This window comes from Xyrauchen texanus, chromosome 34, assembly GCF_025860055.1.
Source record: "Xyrauchen texanus isolate HMW12.3.18 chromosome 34, RBS_HiC_50CHRs, whole genome shotgun sequence".
In the NCBI taxonomy this organism is placed as follows: domain Eukaryota; kingdom Metazoa; phylum Chordata; class Actinopteri; order Cypriniformes; family Catostomidae; genus Xyrauchen; species Xyrauchen texanus.
The window spans coordinates 8,644,185-8,666,067 of record NC_068309.1 but is presented as its reverse complement, the minus strand read 5'-3'; the positions used below and the strand labels follow the sequence as shown (position 1 = coordinate 8,666,067).

General features: G+C 38.0%; 1 protein-coding gene across 2 annotated transcripts in view; it reads left to right on the top strand.

The window, feature by feature from the left end:
* LOC127627671 (potassium/sodium hyperpolarization-activated cyclic nucleotide-gated channel 1) overlaps positions 1 to 21,883 on the top strand; it is a 133,725-nt gene that overhangs the window by 55,879 nt on the left and 55,963 nt on the right. For both annotated transcript variants that reach the window (XM_052104155.1, XM_052104156.1), the window contains exon 3: positions 15,490 to 15,651. In XM_052104155.1, coding sequence (XP_051960115.1) covers positions 15,490 to 15,651 — 162 coding nt within the window. The remainder of the gene's footprint in view (positions 1 to 15,489; positions 15,652 to 21,883) is intronic.

Below are 21,883 nucleotides of genomic sequence, written 5' to 3'. Positions count from 1 at the left end.
GTGTGTGTGTGTGTGTGTGTGTGTGTGTGTGGTGAGATAGTGCTGGAATGGTGATGGAGGGTCAGGGATCTCTGAAACATCAGGCCTCGAAGCCGTCGGCTAATTTTAGCCCTGCTGAACTGTACACTGCTACAGTATCTCTAACAAGGTGGATTAATAGAGTTACAGAAGCCTACTGTATCACTGCAGCTGGAGCCCATTCCCAGAGACAGCAGTGGGAGGAGAGAGACTGAGAGAATGAGCGTGGAGATACAGAAGGAGGTCAAGAGGACGAAGACAAATAGAGAAGAAAACATGAGAAAGAGAGTATGGAGTCAGAGGGTGATAGATAGTCCTTACAAAACAATACCATGGTAGCCATAGTTTTTGCCAACATACTTTAGCAAAATTTAGCAAAATATACCATGGTATTTCCATGTTTTTAAACTGCACTAACACGAATCTCAGAATAGCATTTTGAGATCATTTTCTTCTCACCACAATTGTACAGAGTGGTTATCTGAGTTACCGTAGACTTTGTCAGTTCAATCCAGTCTGGCCATTCTCTGTTCACCTCTCTCACCAACAAGGCATTTCCGTCCACAGAACTGCCGCTCACTGGATGTTTTTTGTTTTAGGCACCATTCGGAGTAAATTCTAGAGACTGTTGTGTTTGAAAATACTCAAACCAGCCCGTCTGGCACCAGCAGTCATCCATGCGATTATCTAATCAGCCAATCGTGTGGTGACAGTGCAGTGCATAAAATCATGTAGATACAGGTTAGGAGCTTCAGATAATGTTCACATCAACCATCAGAATGGGGAAAAATGTGATCTCAGGGATTTGTACCTTGGCATGATTGTTGGTGTCAGATGGGTTTAAGGAGATGATGGAGATGATTTGAGTATTTCTGTAACTGCCGATCTCCTGGGATTTTCTCACACAACAGTCTCTAGAATTTACTATATACATATAATCTAAATTAGTCGCTTACGTGTTCACATCTTTTTAAAGATGTTTTTGCATAAGTGTTCCTTGTGCGAGAGGCACATCCTGCCATCAGATCAGCATGAGAGCTGCATTCTCTGTCTGGGTTGCGCCCACGCAGCTCTCATGGAGACAGACTGAGTTGCGCTCACGAATCACCCTCGTTCTGAGGGATGATTTAGCTTCCCACGCCCTCCCAACAGCCTTTTCTGTGTTACCCGAGTGGAGTTGCGAGATCGAGCAGGACATGCCCCACGAGCCCCTCAATCTCCATGCCATGCATCTGTACGGATACATTATGTGCGTGACGAGCTCCAGCCCGGCCAGGCCGCCACGTTTCAGTGGTGTTCTGTCTTCCACGGTTCCGTCCGAAGTCGCTCCAGTGTTACATGCCGAAATACACAATCTTCTTGCAAAGAATGCTATAGAGGTTGTTTCATATGAATTAATAAGCCTGCTGTTCCATTTACGAATAAATGGCAAGTCTTCACGGGCATGTCAGAGCTGGTGTTAACAACAATCACACGATATGCCTGTGTTTCATGCACAGATTGCGACACACACAGCGGGATTTACAGCCATTTCTGGAGAAGGACAGCGGGCTTTGGCCCATTCTAGTTCTGTGACACTTGAATCGTGCGCTCATGACACGCCCATTCAAAATGTTAACTCAGAAACAGATCTTATCGCACATCCATCCTCAGGACTGATTTTCATCAACAGATCTGAAGGATGCGTACTTCATGTACCAATTGCACTGCATTACAGGCGGCTTTTTAAATTTGTGTTTGAGGTAACTGCGTATCAATTTAAAGTCCTTCAGTCTGTCTCTGGCTCCCTGCATGTTAACAAAATGATAACCATTGAAAATTAACATTGTGTGTGTTTTGAATTACCTTAGCGATTGGTTATTACTAGTCAATCAAAGGCACTACTGAGCAAACACAGAGACTTTCTGCTCTGCCATATGGAAAATCTGGTCTAATTTCAACTGGCAAAAAGTACACTTTTACCCAGCCAGTAAATCTACGTAAAAAACTTTTTAGGAGTGTGCGTGTGCACTTCATGAACGAGCGTGTACAGACCATTCTTTGTTGTCTGTTTCAGTTCAAACTAAAAAAACATTACCACTGAAGTCATTAAGTTTTCATGTGCATTGTGGTAACTCACCACTGTCTGGCTGCTTTAGCACCATGAACAGCACCAGCCTTCTACCAGCAGGGTGTTATGCTGGGTCAAGTTTTCAGAAAGAAAGTGCTAACCACAAATGCATCAAATACAGGTTGGGGTGCTGTGTTATGGACACCCGAATTTCGACACCTGGAAACAGGTGTGAAACGGCTGTGACATGTCAGCTGCCAAGAGCTACTGGCTGTCTATCTGGCTTTGAGAGCTTTTTATTCCGATATTGTAAATCTCACTCCGTCAATGTTCAAAGTTTATGTGGCAACTATATCTGCGTATCACGCACCTGAAGCCAGCGGCACTATAGGCATGCATGATTTAATCATAAAGTTCCTTAGAGGAGCAAGACAATTAAATCCACATCGGCTGGCTACAGTACCGACTTGGGACCTAACTTTGGTCCTAAATGTGCTCTCAGGGCCCCCCTTCAAGCCTTTGGACTTTTTGATTATCGCATGCTCTCCATTAAGAGTGCACTACTGCTGTGTCTGGCCTCAGTAAAAAGGGTCGGTGACTTACATGCACTATAAATTAACAATTCATATCTAGAGTTTGGCCCCGGTCTTTCAAAAGCCACTGTCAAATCCAGAAAAGGGCCTAAGGTTCTAACAATGGGCTTAGGAGCACAGGTGGTTCAACTTCAAGCATTCTTCCCTTCTCCATTTAATTGGGATGAGGAACAATCCTTGCATTTGTTATCCCCTGTGCAGGCACCAGTTCAGACTGTCTGATCAGCTCTTTGTGTGCTATGGAGGACGAACGAAAGGAATGTCCATCTCAAGCAAAGACTTTCTCACTGGATCGTTGATGCGTTTGCATTACATTTACATTTATGCATTTATGCATTTGGCTGACAAATGCATAAATTTGGCTGAAGCTTTTAAGTGACTTACAATGCACTTATTACAGGGACAATCCCCCCAGAGCAACCTGGAGTTAAGTACCTTGCTCAAGGGCCCAACAGTGGCATCTTGGTGGTGCTGGGGCTTGAACCCCCGACCTTCTGGTCAGTAACCCTGAGCCTCAACCACTGAGCAACCACTGCCCCATCTATGTGTTTGCCCTGGCTTATGAGTCGTAGGGTAAGATTTGCCCAATTGGTGGTAAAGCACACTCAACTAGAGTCATGGCCTCCTCATGGACATGGACGAAAGGTGTCTTTACAAGACATATTATTTGCAGCAGGATGATCTTCTCAAAACTTATTTGCAAGGCTTTACAACCTTGACCTAACCTCTCTTCACAAGTCCTCTCTGTTTAGAGCACTTGGTATTTTGTTTGCCAAACATATACTTATGCCCCTCCCCTTAAGTACTGACTCCCCATCATTTTACACAACCACCTGCATTCAGGCCATTGTAATTTACCATATAGTCACAAGCATTTTCATTATGTATTAACTCCCTTCCTGACTGGGTTCGTGAAGGGGTTAATTCATACTATATGGCTATAGTTCATATTAATTCTGAGAGCTTTACATTTTTTTTTTTTTTGTGAGATTCATATTTGCGGCATACTCATGTCGGTCACTGTGTGATGGGATTCTGTTCCCCATATGTGTTAGCACGCAATGTCAAGTGTACTGAGTCATATGGTATTGTCTCGGTTATGTACGTAACCTCAGTATCCTGAGACAAAGAGACTGAGACATTGCGAATGCTGGCTGCACTACAAGACTCTGAGTTCTTCTGAGGTGTGAGCGATGTGCTCGTCCCTCAGTCAGAAAATTCTGAGGAATGGTGTTTGCGCACCTGCTTTTATAGCAGACAGCTGCATGCCTAAGAAGGCGGGGCTCTAACACCATAGCCAATATTAGAATATTGGCATTATTTTAGAGAGGTTTCAACTAGGTTGTGTGGAAGGACACTCCCCATATGCGTTAGCAGGCAAGGTCTCATTCACTTCATCTCAGGGAACCGAGGTTATGCATTTAACCAAGACGTTTTGGACATGTGCCTTAGTGATACCATGTTATTCTTTGAAGTACCTTTGACTATGTAAATATAAAGGTACTTTAAATGAATACGATAATCATTCAGTACCATTGTATATCATGGTATACCATGGTATTTTTTTTGTTACGGAATATACCATAGCTACTACAGTATATTTACTACTGTAAAATTGCAATCAATTAATATAGGATCTCCTTTGAATAGTGTACTAAGTTTAGTAAGCATTTAATTTTTTCGATTATAGTGGTGGTTTAAGACCCCATGAAATCTTCTAATGAGCACTGTGTTGACATTTCTGATCAAATAAAAAAAAAAATAATAATTCCCGAACTGAGTTTTAAATGACATATCTACAGTATATATGGCAGAAATAGTAAGACTAGCATGATAGTATTCCATTCCAAACTTTATTAGCTAATTGCTAGTCAGTTGCTGGTGGTATTAGGGGGAGGGACATTCTCATTCTAGAGAGCATTTGATTGGACCAAAATCTGTGTAGTGCAGGATGAGTCATCAACATTTCATATCTGTTTTCCTGGAAGAGAAAGACTGTGGGCTGCAACTGCTCTATGACTATCAATAGGTCATGGCTTATTTTCCAATTATTATTATTATGTTTATATTTAAACTTGACTTTGCACTTATGACTTATGGCATAGTGCTGCACTTAGCGATAGCTTTCTTAAAATAGGGCCCTGTAAATTTTAAATGTGTATATTTGTGAAAAGCATCAAAGCTCTTAAACAGGGATTAAAAAAAGTCACAAACTTTAATTTTGATTTCATGGTCAATTTGATTTCTTTAATACAAGTTTTCTTTGAAAATGTACTTTTTTATTATAGTAACAAAAAGTGACAGAAATAAAGAGCATGCTTCTGTTTGTATTCCTTTGGAAGACCTTGGCCTCGGTATGTACTGCTCTCTTAAGCCTAATCAGACTTCCCATGGGCACTGGTGCACAATGGAACTCAACTTACAAACCCGCTGAGGTTTATACAGTCGGGACTGACAGCCTCATCACAACAGTAGAGGAATGTAACCACGGCTTGATACACAATCAAATCATAAACTAGAGGAATCTGCCTCCAAACAACACTGGAAGCAGATAAACAGATAAACAAGCGAGATTGAGAGTGAGCTGAAGAATAATTGATAGTAAGTAAGTGTATAGTGCCTGAGGCCTGATCTGGCATTCTACTCTCTCTGTGCTTAACTCAGCTGTCCATGTTCTCTTTGCCTCCTTATTAAAATCATTTGATTTTTTTCTTGTCCTCCCACTCCAATCGGTCTGTCCATCTGCTGCTTTAAAACAAATATTAATCACACTTTACAAAGGTACATTTTTTCCTTTTTAAAATGTTTAACCCCTAAAGAAATTATGAATTAGAAATATATTAACAATCATATGAAGACACTGTATTTGTTGGGCCACCTCACGGAGACTGATGTGGGACAAATACTACTCGCTTTTCTGTGTAACATGCTATCAAACATATAGCACTTTTGCACACAGAAAATAAATGTAATAAATAAAGGTGCAAAAAAAAGGGGCAATTAATGTAACTTGGATGCAAGGTAAATTATTATCAAAACATCAATGCTTCACATCAGTGCTTTAGTTGTTCACAGTAATGAAGCCATTAGCCCTGTATAATTAATATTGCTGAATGCCTTGAATGGCTCATGTATTCGATCTTTAAAAAAATACACAACTTCCTGTGGCAGTGCCTGGTTGTGTTTATCTGACGCTGGTGGCTTGGTCTTTCAAGTGCTGTTTGTCCTACCACCAATATCCTTGAGTATCAATTATCTCTGCTGTATGTCATTGGTTTGTATTCATATAGTGCCTGACCTCTACATGACATACATGTTGTGTAAGTTATGAGTGTGCAAGCCTGAAGGAGATTTGTAATTTATTTTATCTTATTTATACAGTATGCAATTATGTAGACTCTGAAATAAATTAAAGGGGTAGTTCACCCCAAAACTAAAAATTCTTCACCCTTATGTCTTTCTAATCATGTATGACTTTCTTTCTTTATACACAATAATTATTTCGTTTAAGTTAAATTCAGTTCCTTTTTAATAAGATTGAACTATATTTATTTTTACTAAATTTATTTTGTAATATTGATTACAATATAGTTAGCATTTTCATAGTCTCTCCGCCATCTTGGATGAAACTTTCTTCTTTGGAACACAAAAGCAGATGCTTGACATTATGTTCGAGAATGACAACTTCAGTCCTCATTCACTTTTATTGTACAGGACAGACCAGCATTAACATTCTGTTTAAAATGTCTTTGTGTCTTCCACAGACAATAGAAAGTCAAGCAGGTTTGGAACAGGGTGTGTAAATGATTACAGAAAACAGGATTTTATTTGGGGTTTAACTACGGCTTTTAAACATATTATTTGATTGTATGGCGAAATAGATATTGCAATTTAGCAAACTCTTTTATCCAAGGTTTGGTCCAACCTGTGGTTAATTGCTGGGATAAAATGGGATTGTGATCTTAATAACTTTCCAGTTTCTGAATCACCTCCATCTATAAATTTCTCCTGAGGACCGAAACTTAGTTGCTTGGCAACTTAAAAGTTTAACTGTTAATTAGCCACAGTTTACAGGAGAAATTGGTTAATGCGTTTGTGGGTATTTCCCATGTCAGCAGTTTCCTGAGATTGTATAACTGTCCCATCATGTGTATTTACAAGGACTGGAAAAAACAATATCTATACAGTGCAAGTTGGTGGCAGTGGTGCCACCAACGGTTAAGGCTCTGGGTTACTGATCAGAAGGTCGTGGGTTCAAGCCCCAACACCACCAAGACACCACTGTTGGGCCCTTGAGCAAGGCCCTTGAACCTATCTGCTCCAGGGGCGCCGTATCATGGCTGACCCTGCACTCTGACCCCAGCTTAGCTGGGATATGTGAAAAATAAATAATTTCACCATGTATATGCAGAAATGTATGTATAATGTGTGACAATTGGTCAAATTAAATTAAGTTACATGTAAATGTTTTTGAAGGTTAATGTGTTTTGATGGCTTTAAATGAGAGCTGCTGCTCACAGGTTTTTCTTTCAAAGACAATTTAGAGTTCACTGTGTAAATGTATTAAATTGTATAAATACCGATACAGTACAGGATTGTATCAAGGCACAGATCTGGGGAAGGGTACAGAAACATTTCTGCAGCATTGAAGGTCCCAATGAGCACAGTGGCCTCCATCATCCGTAAATGGAAGAAGTTTGGAACCACCAGAACTCTTTCTAGAGCTGGCCGCGTGGCCAAACTGAGCAATTGGGGGAGAAGGGCCTTAGTCAGGGAGGTGATCAAGAACCCGATGGTCACTCTGACAACGCTCCAGCGTTTCTCTGTGGAGATAGGAGAACCTTCCAGTAGAACAACCATCTCTGCAGCACTCCACAAATCAGTCCTGTATGGTAGAGCTGCCAGACAGAAGCCACTCCTCAGTAAAAGGCACATGACAGCCTGCCTGGAGTTTGCCAAAAGGCACCTGAAGGACTCTCAGACCATGAGAAACAAAATTCTCTGGTCTGATGAAACAAAGATTGAACTCTTTGGCCTGAATGGCAAGCGTCATGTCTGGAGGAAACAAGGCACCGCTCATCACCTGGCCAATACCATCCCAACAGTGAAGCATGGTGGTGGCAGCATCATGCTGTGGGATTGTTTTTCAGCGGCAGGAACTGGGAGACTAGTCAGGATCGAGGGAAAGATAAATGCAGCAATGTACAGAGACATCCTTGATGAAAACCTGCTTCAGAGCGCTCTGGACCTCAGACTGGGCGAAGGATTATCTTCCAACAGGACAACAACCCTAAGCACACAGCCAAGATAACAAAGGAGTGGCTACAGGACAACTCTGTGTATGTCCTTGAGTGGCCCAGCCAGAGTCTAGACTTGAACCCGATTGAACATCTCTGGAGAGATCTGAAAATGGCTGTGCACTGATGCTCCCCATCCAACCTGATGGAGCTTGAGAGGTCCTGCAAAGAAGAATGGGAGACACTGAAAATAGGTGTGCCAAGAAAAGACTTGAGGCTGTAATTGGTGCCAAAGGTGCTTCAACAAAGTATTGAGCAAAAGCTGTGAATACTTACATACATGTGATTTTTATTTTTCCATTTTTTATTTTTAATAAATTTGCAAAGATTTCAAACAAACTTCTTTCACGTTGTCATTATGGGGTATTGTTTGTAGAATTTTGAGGAAAATAATTAATAATTAATAATTAAAAATAATCAATTTTGGAATAAGGCTGTAACATAACAAAATGTGGAAAAAGTGAAGCGCAGTGAATACTTTCCGGATGCACTCTCTCTCTATATATAGCTAAAATAATGATTGTTTTGAAACAAAAAATGTTTCCCTAACAAACTCTCTGTCTGTCATTGGTCGAACAAATGGATAGTCCCGCCCCAAACTAACATTATTCAGAGTCAGTGTTACAGAATTGGGTCACTCAACAAACTTTTTGCAATTCCATTTGGTGCCAGTACTGCCACAGAAATGACACACTTAACCTTTAAAAACAGCATTAACTGGATTTTTTAAATTTCCATTATGTCAAATATTTCCAATTGTGTGAAACGTGTTTGGATATGTGGTAACGCTTTACAATAAAGTTCCATTCGTTAACATTAGTTAATGCATTAGGTATAATGAACTAACAATGAACAATATATATTTCCAGCATTTATTCATCTTTATATAAAATTTTGCACACTCAAAATACCATCTTGTGCACACACAATTGTGGCACATATATAACTCCACATAGAAACAAATTATTTCTAAGTCGGAGGATGTGAAGAGCTCACAACAACAGAGTTGTCATCTTCAATTACATAAATTTTGACGCAGCATGAACCCAGCATATGTTTACTGTCATTTTGAAGTTACTTAATGAAGAAATTGTAAACATTTAGAGAACGTTTTTAGTAAATCATGTTCTTATGCAATTACCAAATGATCATTTTACCCTGATCCAATATTCTGCTTGGCCTAAATTCATTTAATTGGTCAGTAGAACCCTCCATTTTCAGTATTTTGACACATGGAGACATCGCGGGAGGGTCGGTTGCCCCCCCTAAAATATCATTAAAATATGTGTATTGTAAATAATATAATGATATATTCTTAAAATAATTGTTTAAGAAATAAAATAATACAAATTCAAACGGGGCAACAACAAAAACTTGGTGTCCCCTTCAAAAATTGCTCTTGAGAATTGTTATGTTTATTGTCCCCCCCAACATTTTGATGAAATTTTCGCCCCTGGTTAACATACACAATATTTTATTTAAAAATATATTACTATATTTTGAAGTAACACTAATCAATATTAATAAATGCTGTAAAATTACTGTTTATTGTTAGTTCGTGTTAACTAATGAAACCTTATTATAAAATTTTGCCGGATATGTTTTATTGGGTAATAATATATTAAATTTTTTACCAATGCAGCCTTGATTAGATCAGTAAAAAGTGATTTCTGAAGCAAGTACCATATGTTAAATAAATTACACAAAACACCATAGACATTTATTAAGAAAGTAAATGTTGTTTTTAGTATGAACTTGGTTGAAAATGTCAAGGTAATATGACTTAATGATAATGTTTTCTTATTAGCAAAACTACAAACCACAAAAATGTGTCTGTGACAAAAGAAATACAACACTTTCCATTGCAGCAGGAATATTATACTGCATATTTATCCTACTACAAGTGTCAAACTATAAGCAAAAGGCTTATAGGCCTATAATTTCAGCAGTCTGTTCTGTTAATCCACAATGACACTTCAGCGTCTTCGTAGTAAATCAAAAATAGTGTGCGGTCTCACTGTGGGTTTTGTCGAGCAAAAAATGAATTTAACCCATCATTGCAGCGTGCAGCCCCATAACATTAAAACACCATCAAATTCACACATTAGTGATTCCAGTCATTTGTGGAGAGCAAAAGCAATCCTATCGACTTAAAAATAGATAACAATTACCTCCTGCTTCAAATCCTACCTTAATTTGGCAGGGGAAATATCCCTGCAATACAGGGTTTATCATGCAAAACCTGTGCCTGCTGGAGCTGGGAAAAAACATTTGTCAAGATCTTTCTGGGACGTATTGAGTTTCTTTGGCCAGGGGTACGTAATAAAATAACCTGGTTGGGATAGAATAGAAATGAAGAGATGTGTGAATGAATGTTTTTTTTATGTAAATGAGGGATGGCTGAATTAGCGAGGTGCCCACAGAGCGGTTCAGCAGAGAAGATTGTTTTTGTTCGGAGGCAGTGTCGATGAAACCTTTTATCCCGTGTCTTTCGCTAACGATGGTGAGCGTATTCCATTATAATGCAAGCTTGTAAGATTAACAAAATTGGTTTGGTCTCTTTATTCATGTCAAGCAAAACCGGCTAATTCTCCAAATGATCAACCTGGCAGAGATGATGTTAAAAGTGAGTGGGATTTCACATGAAGTTGTAACTGACATTTAATTGCATTAATAGGCTTTAGTAATTATGATTTTACTCATCATGATTGGAAATGTCTGACATGTCTTACCTGATGTTTCATGGTGACAGACATCACACTGTGAATATCGGCAACAGTACGTCAAATGTACTTTAGCTGCAATCGGTCTGCATTTACCGAAATATGAACCACTGCCCTCAGTGGTCAAAGCTGGAAGTGTTGTTGAATGTGTGGGAATGTGTGAGGATGTGAGAGCTCCAGATTCCAGGTGAAATGTCCACAGCGTTGCGCCAAAAGCGAGTTGCATTTTTGTTGTATATGATATAATAAAGTTGCATATTGTATTAACCCTACCACCTAACCCAATCCCCAACCCTAAACTTAATCGTCAGCAGGGTAAAAATAAAATTATAGAGCGAAAATGCAACCTTCAAATCACACTAACCATTGTTTATTTGAACACGATTACTTCCTATTCCCACAGGACCAGAACGGTAAAGAAAAATGCAATGATGCTTGAATAGATGTCAAATGTCTGATAGGGGATGGAGCTCATCAGTAATTGGCTGAATGTGGTTGATTTCAGGGTACATTAACTTTCTGAGGCAGCATGTCGATTCCTTGCGTGATCATGTTGATGGCAACAACTTGCATGAGTAATTAACACACACTTTAAAAAAAAATAAAATAAGCCCATTTCGATGGATCCATGACTTCTGTTCAATGTGCTTTTTCACAATACGTAACTGAGACATCCCAATCGAATGTTAAAACTACATTCAACAAATATTTATGCGACATTCAATATTTAGATTGCATATGTATCCTTTTTAAGATCTGTTTCTAAAATGATTCATAAAATGTAACCAATAAGATGTTTAAAATAGACTGCAAAGCTTTGCATATGATGCACTCTTTCACAGACGTCCAAACGTGACGTGCATGTGGCATTATTCTGCATGTGTACTGAATACTTTGCCATCTTTAAAGGAATATAAAGAATATTTGTAAATGGCATTCTCTTGTAATTAGTTATTTTTTGTGATTCATTTCTCTTAAAAGATTAGTTAAGTCTCAGTTTGAAGTGCAAGAATGTTAATTATATAAGAACCCCAGTCATGAGTTTCATACGGGCTAATACACAGAATAAACAGCAAATGACACACACAAAAACACACACAGTCCCTCACTTCCCTATCCATTTCTCTTCATTATTTCACTTAATTTAAAATTGCTATTTGCTTTCGCCTTGCCAAGCCTTGCCAAGTCTGAATTGATTTTTTTAGGAATTCAAAGCCGGTTTTCACCCCTCTCTGTCTCTATTGTGCCAGCACACAATGTAGTTTGCATATGACTAATCGGCTGCTGTGTTTATATGTAATCTCATATCATTTGAGGCCATGTCCCCAGTTTTGTCTCTCTCTCTCTCTCTCTCTCTCTCTCTCTCTCTTCTCTCATTTCTTCAGTCTCTCTTGGCTTCTGGCTATATTACTCTCCTGAGAACTCAAAACACATGCTAGTATCCCAGCATTTTACTAAGACAGATGGGGCTCTTGCTGTAGGTGTAGCAATACCTAATATTTCATATACGTATTGGCATTTGGGCGGTATTTTCCCCCAAAATGTCACTCTAACTCAGTGATTTAATGCAGAACTATTCTGATGCTTAATGCAAATAATAAAATGCATCCAATCACGTAATGATACATAGTTAAGGTATCACAATTAATAAGCTCATCAACTTATAATAGGGAGGAGAAAACCCTTTACATATCTTTCATTTCTTGACGTAAAAGGCTGTCAAGAATTATACAATTATTCTGAAGCCTACCTGGTCTCATAGAAACATTTTACTAAGTGCTGTCAGTGGATAAATTTTTTTTAATCGCGATTAATCATATAATTTCTTTAGTTAGTCACGAGTAATTGCAGATTTTGAAAGTGCTGAAATTTTACATAATATATACATATTTTCCTGTCAAAAAGCATGTATTTCCATTTTAGGAAAGATATAACAATATAATGCTTACTTAACATTATCCAAACAAAGCCTTCCACAGTATAAATTTAGAAATGCGATAAAATATCATCAATTCTAGTAACATTAATCATTTCTCAAAGTCTAAGTGGGAGTTTGACTAATTGAAAGAACTAGTCCACACATAGGTTGTATTTTCATTGCAATTGGCATTAAATCTCTTAAACTCTCATACTCCACAATATTTAACTGACTGGTAGACTGTGGCAATCCGCATTCCAACCGCAATTGTGAAGCTGCGTTCATGATTCGCGTCAGAGCGTCAACAGCAGTATCGAGCACCGCTTTAAACTCAAAATGAAAAGCGCTTGGAGACAGAAATGTCTCATTCTGCATTTTGTTGATAGTTATGACTTGACTTGCTTCTGTTGTAATTAAAATGGCCTTACATAGGCTGAAAAATACTTTCTATCACAAGTCCTATATGGGCTTATTTTGTACATCAAATAGTGTTAAGAGTTTCTTTCTCCATTATTTAGTCATGGAAGCGTTGTTGTGTGTGTGCAGAGATAATTTTATTCACTAACATAACCTCCACAGCTCTATCAAAGGCGAGAGCATAAAAGACAATTAGCAGTATCCCCCATAGAATGTCTATGGGACCGCTGCATTATGCTATTTTATGCTAAGCTTCTAGGCTCCTTTGTAGAAGGGGTCTGGTGTGTGTGTTGTTTGTCGTGTGTCCTCCAGTGCAATGACTCCGGGTGGACACATTACAATGGTTCCCCCTTCAAATAAGTGTTTTTGCTGTAATAATTGTAAATGTGTTAATTGAGATTAAGAAAAATTTACGCATTAAACTTTTTTAATTCATCGCATGCAGCTCTAGTTCCTGGTGAAATGTACAACAATTTCGCACAGCTCATTTGTATGGAGTGGTGGTGGTGTAGTGGTCTAAGCACATAACTGGTAATCTGTTAATCAGAAGGACGCTGGTTCAAGCCCCACAGCCACCATTGTGTCCTTGAGCAAGGCACTTATCTCCAGGTTGCTCCAGGGGGATTGTTCCTGTAATAAGTGCACTGTAAGTCGCTTTGGATAAAAGTGTCTGCCAAATGCATAAATGTAAATTTGTAAAAGGTCAGATTATCAGTTAATAAACACTTTCAGCTCTGTTTCTAATACAATGGTATCTTATTACATCAAAATACTTACTGTAGCACACGACTTGGAAGGCGTTTTATGTACATGTTTAACATTTAACAGGCATACATTTTAACATTTGCAACATTTACAAGCTTGTTTGAGTGCAATAAAATTGCACAGCAACTTAACTGACCGATGTACAGTCCCGAAGGCATGCAAGTTCACACATGAGACGAAAGTGTCATAGAAGCACCACAAAATGATGTGGTTGCTTCAGCAATTACATTTTTCATCTGTCATTTTCTTTTCCTGACAGGTTTAAGATTTAGTGTAGGGAGGTAAGTTTTGTTGATTTAAAATTCATTAGATCATTAACCTTTAAAACTTGAAATTTTATTCGCTTTTAGTGCCACTCAGTGGACATTTCACCTTGTAACCTCCACCGTCATGTTTTATTTTTTGCTTTTTCTTCATGTGATTAGGCTGGTAATTTCTGTACCACAAATAGATTTGCCAAAAAAACGAACTAATTCTGAATAGATAGTCCCACCGCAAACTCACGCCATTGGTTTAGCTATTTCGTTTTGCTATGTCAGGCTGGTTGGTATGCTTAAACTAACAAAGCAATGTTTTGAAAGAGCCAAACTGTTTACACTCTTCGAGCGATCAACCCATGAATTGTTTGCTTATAATTGTCTGTATAGTTCTATAGGAGAAAGTAAAAAGTAAGTCAAGTCAAGTCAAGTCAATTTTATTTGTATAGCGCCTTTCACAACACACATCGTTTCAAAGCAGCTTTACAGAATATCAGCATTAACAGACGATAAAACTGTAACGTCTATAAAGTCGATTAATCATCATTGTGTAATTTAGATAAAATAAGATTTTTTAATAGTGTTTAAAAATAATTAAATGATAATTGTATTAATAACCCCAGTGAGCAAGCTGTAGGCGACTGTAGTTTAACATTAAATAAATGACACACTTTAGCTATAAAACTAATACAATATTTGGCCCAGTGCATGTTCCATGTGTTTGGCTGGTAAATCCCAATACTGCTGTTTTTTATGAATTTACAAAATTGTCTATTTTCATATTCAACCTATGCCATGTTTATAATTTTGCATATGCTTTAGTACAATAAATGTTGGTACTGTCTTGGGTCAGCGTCCAATGTAAATATGTGTCCTGCAGCAAAACGAGAATCGCTCCTCTGACACATCATATGGACTGTAGAACAGCCCAATTCATTGCTGTTTTATTGATGCAGATCTTGATTGTATAGCATGGCTTTGAGTAGGAGGAAATGGATAACATGTCTTCTCCACTCTTGTGTTGCCTGTTGTTTTGGAGTTGAGTGTAATCTTTGTGAATCCTCCAGGGCAGTAACTCGTCATTCTGTGAGACGCAGTCCTCCCGCTGTGTTCTCTATTCACACTGCATTATTAGCAAAATAAATCAAAAAGGAGGTGAAAAGCATGACATTTCATCTGCATGCCTACAAAGCAATTCAGATACAACATAACACAGATTATTAGGACACGGTTAAGAATTGTAAATGAAGGCTACTTTTTTGAGGAGCATATCTGGTGTAAAGTATCTATCAGCTTTCTAATCTTATGTAAGTTGATCTTTCTGTAAGTCTTATTTTTTATAATAAGTTGATGTCTTTTTGAGCTATTGTTCACCATAATATCATTGTGACCAAAATCGGGGTTCTTGTACGTAACAACTGAACCTTTTTTTTCTTGTCTTTCTCCTTCAGATCTTCCATATGACGTATGATCTGGCGAGTGCAGTGGTAAGAATCTTTAATCTGATTGGCATGATGTTGTTGCTGTGTCACTGGGACGGCTGTCTTCAGTTCCTGGTGCCCCTCCTGCAAGACTTCCCTCCTGATTGCTGGGTGTCACTAAATGGTATGGTTGTAAGTATTCAAAACTTTTCTTCACTCTTTTTTTGGTTTATTTTAAGACAAAATGTTTCCTCAATCAGTTTTGTTGTCTTGTAGACATCATTTAACAAGACACATTTACTTGAGAAACAACATTGTTTACTGCCACATCATTTTTTCTTGTTTTAAGCATTATCCTCAGTAATTTCTGTTTGATTTATTGTTTAAACAAGATTAAGCTGCAGTATATGCCATTGGGGTAATAAGAATACATTTCCTTACGTTGTATGCGGTTTTGCTTCTCAAATAAATTGATGACACTTTACAATAAGGTTTCATCTGTTAGCATTAGTTGACAACATTACTCAACATAAATTAACAATGAACAATATTATACAGCATTTATTAATATTGGTTGAGATTAATGAGATGAATAAAGTCTGTTATTAATAGATTGTTCATTGTTAGGTCATGATTTCTAATGCATTAATTAATGTCAACGAATGGAACCTTATTGAAAAAGTGTTACCAGTAAATATATCTGGTTTTAAGGATGTTTAGATATTTTTACTTGAAAACAAGACACAAACACTGGTTAATAAAATTATTAGTGCATTGTTTAATTTGTCTCCATGTGTCAAAATACTGAAAATTTAGTTTTCCAATTGAACAATTAATTGAATTTAGGCCAAGCTGAATATTGGATCAGGGTAAAATGATCATTTGTTTATTGGATAAGAAAATTATTTAGTAGAAACGTTCTCTAAATGTTTAAAATTTCTTCATTAAGTAACTTCAAAATGACAGTAAACATATGCTGGGTTCATGCCGTGTCAGAATTACCATAATTAGGAGATGACAACTCTGTTGTTGTGAGCTCTTCACATCCTCCGACTTAGAAATTATTTGTTTCTATGGCAACTCTCATAATGCCAACATGGATCCGAGTTTGGCTTTGCTGGTAATAATTGCAAAAATTCTTAATCACAAAACAAAGTAATTTTTTTTTCAATTTATTTATTTAATTATTTTTGTGTGACATCACAGAAGTCAAGTGGGAACACGTTCATAAAGTTTTGTTTTCAATGTGTGTGTTCAACAATGATGACAATTTTAAATAGTCGGAAACCCATAATCAAGATCATTCTGACATGATGTGAACACACCATAAATTATATCTGTTTTTAGTGCACAAAACCTTGCACTACTTATGTTACACCACAACGTTCAGGTAGGAAAGTCAAAGCTTTCATTAAAATTTGTTTAAAATTTAAAAAGAGTTTAAAAATTCAGAATTACAGTATTTCCGACATGACATGAACACAGCAATAATCCAACCAGTTAAACTAGAATAATGAAAAATGAATGTTGCACTTGTAGTATTTACTGCTAAACGTTTAAATGGAAAGAAATTGTAATAATAGAATAGTGTTTTTTTTTTTTTAAATGATGCAAGAGATGAAGTCTAGTCAGACTATCAGTCTTAGAGACGAATCTGCTTCATTCTGCACGTGCTGATTGGATATTCATGAGTACCGCCACGCTGAGATCATATTATTCACTTTATCTAAACAAACCCTGTAATTTGATGCTTTCACTTGCATAATAAATTAATCACAAATTAGTAGATCATGGCCACCTGGCTCACACTGCTTTAGGAACACAGGAACCCCTGCAAATTATGTGTTCACTTTGAAAGTGTGTGCAGATATCAGAGGACCGCCTCTAATGGGCATATGCAAATGTAGTTGCATTTTCGCCTTAGCTTGGCATCACATTAGATAACAGTCTTGGGGGGGGGGGGGGGGTAATACGGCTGTTTGCAGTTACGCAACCATATCCCCCTAAAGTGCTACAGGGCCCAATCTAACTTTAAGGTGCTCTGTGATATACTGAGGCCCCCGGCTCTGCAGAGCCTTACCGGGAATCATTGGTATTCATGTCTTGTTGAAATGTTGTGAAACCTCTGGTTATATTTAACATGGCATTTCCAACAAATTAATAATTCACAGTGATGACCACAGAGAAAATTACAGTCTCAGTTTCGTCTATTTTATCTAAAAAAGCATTTAATGTCAGCAAACTGCCTGCCTTTTTCTACTCACAGGAAATAGATTGGAAAGTATGTAGAAGAAAACAATGCACCTTGCATTGCAAAATATTTATTTGTCACCCTCATGTTTTTTAAACGCGCATGACTTTCTCTCTTCTGTGGAACACAAAAGTTGATTTTTTTTAAGAATATCTTATAATGAATATGAATTGAGACTGGTGATGTCGAGCTTAGAAATGAAAAGTGTTTTATAGTTCTACTTTATTTGTTATTCACTGATAATCTTTCCCTTCATCGAAGCTTTAAATGGACTACAAAAGTCACATGAGCTACAAAAATAGCACTTTTAATTTCCTGTAACAAACGTCAATGACTACAGTGAAGGGGGGAATTTTCAGAGAAAAACTGCTTTTATTTCTTACATTTTAGTCTGTTTGTAACACAAAGCTATTACATGGATACTTTTATGGTGGTTTTTTGTCATTTTGGATCTTGACAGCACCAATCCACATTCACTTTCAGGAAGGATTCTATATTCTTCAAAAATTCCCACTTTTTATGGATTGACACGAGGGTGAGTAAATGATAAAATAATTGACATTTGTAGGGATGCAGTATTACTTAAATGCTTTCAGGAAGTGGCAAAATTGTGCTCCAAATATGTACATTTTGTATGTACTTTTTGTTTTTGTTTTTATTTGCATCTCTCTCTCTCTCTCTTGTCTTTGCTCTCTGAGCTGAGGAAAAGGTCAAAAGCCTCACGTTTCAATGCAGTTGGATGTGATAGGAGGTTGAAATTGCCCCTTGTGGCCCTGATTTTAAATACTGGCCTTGGGATGTTTTTTTTTTTTTTTTCGTAAACAGAGGATGAGAAACTATTGCAGTGTGTGCACACACACAAGCTCTGTTTCAAAAGTTGAGGTTACTCGCATAACCCCAGTTCTCTGATAACAGGAGTGGAATTCGCCTCAGGCGTATCCAACACTGGAAGCAATGACACCACGTCTGTCAGCTGACAGACCAATCACTGCAGTGATAAGGGAGCCCCACCTCCCTATATAAGACAGGTCTCTCCTTCATTCTCTGCATATCTCTTCTCCAAGCAACTGAAAGGAGGGAGGTGTGGTGAGATACCTCACTCCTGTTATCAGAGAACCAGGGTTACGTGAGTAACCTGAAGTTCTCTTTCTAACATTCATTCGGTATCTAGATATGCAGACCATCAACCGACTTGTTGTGTCCAATGTACACCCACCTAATCAATTTGCAAAGAATGGATGGGAAGGGGATGGGGGGACGGGACAAAATAGCACACTTGTGCTTCACTGTGTTATTGTTGATTTGTGTGTATATATATATATATATATATATATATATATATATATATATATACTATATATATATATTCTTTTCTTTAACGCATCGGCAGATTGACTTCCCAGACCAAGGACTGAATGAGCTCTGTAACATCCAGTCTGTAAATTCTGACAGAAGTTTGAGTACGACCCCCAAATTGCAGCCGCACAAATGTCCTATAAAATGCCCATGGACAGTGCCCACGAGGTAGCATGACTCAGGTAGAATGAGCGCACAATCCCTCTGGAGGTCACTCCCCAATTAGACAGGCGCTGTTGTGATATGGGTCTGCCTTTACGAGAATCAGCCCAAGAAACATACAGCTGATTACTCTACCTCAATGCCTTAGTTCTCTCCATGTACAAACATATAGCATGAACAGAACAAAGACAACTGAGCCGCTCATCCTCAGATGAGGAAAACAGCGACGCCGAGTGCCCCTCATAAACCTGAAAACAAACGGTGTTGTCCTAGTTCGAGTCAATTCCCACATATGGCAGCAAGATAAACCTTGATGGTAGAAAAGGCCCTGCCTTTATCCAAAGGTTTCTGAAGAAAATGGACCCATCTGTCTGTGTGCACACCACTGCTCAAATACACTCCATATCCGATCATACGCTGAGTTTGTTGAGGTAGCCCTTGAAATGAATGGGAAAAATCATAACACTAAATATGTCGACCATTGGAATGAATGTCCCACCAGTTAAAAGAGCCAATCGCCTTTTGATAGAGACATTGCATTTCAGTTTACTCGAGAACGTGCATGCGCATAAAGGCTGGAATATGGCATCTAGGGACTACAATGAAAAGTGAGTACTGTTAAGAGTTAAGCTCCATTTTGAGTGCTTGTTTGCTATATTTATTTCTTCGTGGCCTCACATGCTCAATTTCCATTGGCTAATCAATGCATCACTTCAGATTTGAGTCATGGAGCAACAGACACTATCAGATTTCCTCTGTAGGTGTGGATAGTCAGCTCAAAAATATCAAAGATGTTTGATATCTTCCGACTTTATGGAAGCATGGTCAGAACGAAAGAAATCTGAAGGTATCCATCATACACTACTCGATTGTCTCGAACTCTTGAGGTTTTAAAATCTGCAGAATGGTGCTGACTAGCCCCAACTAGCACCAGTTCGGCCCGGCTGAAAATTGCAGCTAAATCCTGCGTACAATTAGTGTAGTGTAATTTAGCCTTTAGCTAGAGCATCTTGATTAGTCACAATTAGTTACAACTGCAAGTTTAAATTCAGGACACGGTTTTTGATTATTGTCTGTAAGTGCAGATTAGCAGCATATTTACCCTCGTAGAAAATGCTTCCTGGAAGAAACTGGAACAATGTGTGTGTGTGTCGAGAAACTTGACTTGCCTTAAAGGGATGTTTATATCATGCCATTAGCCTAGCAACATGCTAACATCAAACTCTGTTGGAATCAATAATTTTTTACTCTGTTTGTGTGCAGCACAGAGTCGCTGCCTATGAACAGAGCTCTTGTGAAGAGAACACAAGTAAATAACTTACTTGTAAGGTCCATTTAATGTATCCCCAGCGATGCATTTCCAAACTGATAGAGTTGCGTTGTTGTGGCCCTGCTGTTCAAAAAAATAGGGTTTAGTTGGGTGAAGGGAAGAATGCCTTGACAGCGGAGAGCTAATTGGAACATTGAGTCTGGGCAGACAGGAGGCAACACCGACTGTGTTACCGGCCAGTCTGTCAGGTTAATTTAGCCATTAGAGAGGTTAGCATTGCAGAGGTGTCTAAGGAGCTTGACATGCCTCCCTCAGCAGGGCACAAACCAAATAGCTGTAACATATGTGAAAGAGTTGCTAAAAGAAAAGAACACTTTTGCTAAAGGGGCTTTTGGTCATATTGAGTATAAGCAAGGCAAATCGATACAAAGTAACAATATAGATTTCCTCCCATTGAGTAAATTGGTAATCATTCAGATTGATTATGACTATACTTTAAATACTAAAGTGATTATGATTTTAATTTAAACAATGTCCATAAATGATGTATATAACATGAGTGCTCTGTGAAACCACTGCTGCTATATATCTATATAACTATAATTGATTTCCACATTATAAAAGATATTTGACAAGTTGAATTGAATGATGCGTTTCACACACTTCAGTGTCAATGTAGGCTACATGTGACATGAACATAAATGTTGCATTACTGCCTGCCAGTACATCAGCCAAACATTAATGAGATGCTTTATTTGATCTTCCATGCATTATAATAATCCACATCAACCCTATAGATGAATAAATAATTCACATACAAATACATTCTTTCCTAAAAATGCTAGGGAATTAATATTTTCCTGAGTAAATGTATTTGTCCAGTAGCCATTATTTAAAGGTGAAATGTGTAATTTATTTAAATCTGAAACTGGATAGTAACTGTACTTGTGATTGTAACTGGTGTGTGTTTGTGTGTGTGTGTGTGTGTGTGTGTGTGTGTGTGTGTGTGTGTGTGTGTGTGTGTGTGTGTGTGTGTGTGTGTGTGTGTGTGTGTGTGTGTGTGTGTGTGAGCGGGAATTTATCACTTTGTGGGGACCAAATGTCCCCATAAAGATAGTAAAACCTGAAATTTTGACGTTGTGGGGACATTTTGTCAGTCCCCATGAGGATAACAGCTTATAAATCATACTAAATTATGTTTTTGAAAATGTAAAAACTTTTCTGATAGGGTTAGGTTTAGGGGTAGGGTTAGGTTTAGGGGATAGAATATACATTTTGTACAGTATAAAAACCATTATGTCTATGGAAAGTCCTCATAAAGCATGGATAACCAACAAGTGTGTGTGTGTGTGTGTGTGTGCGTGTGTGTGTGTGTGTGTTTTAGA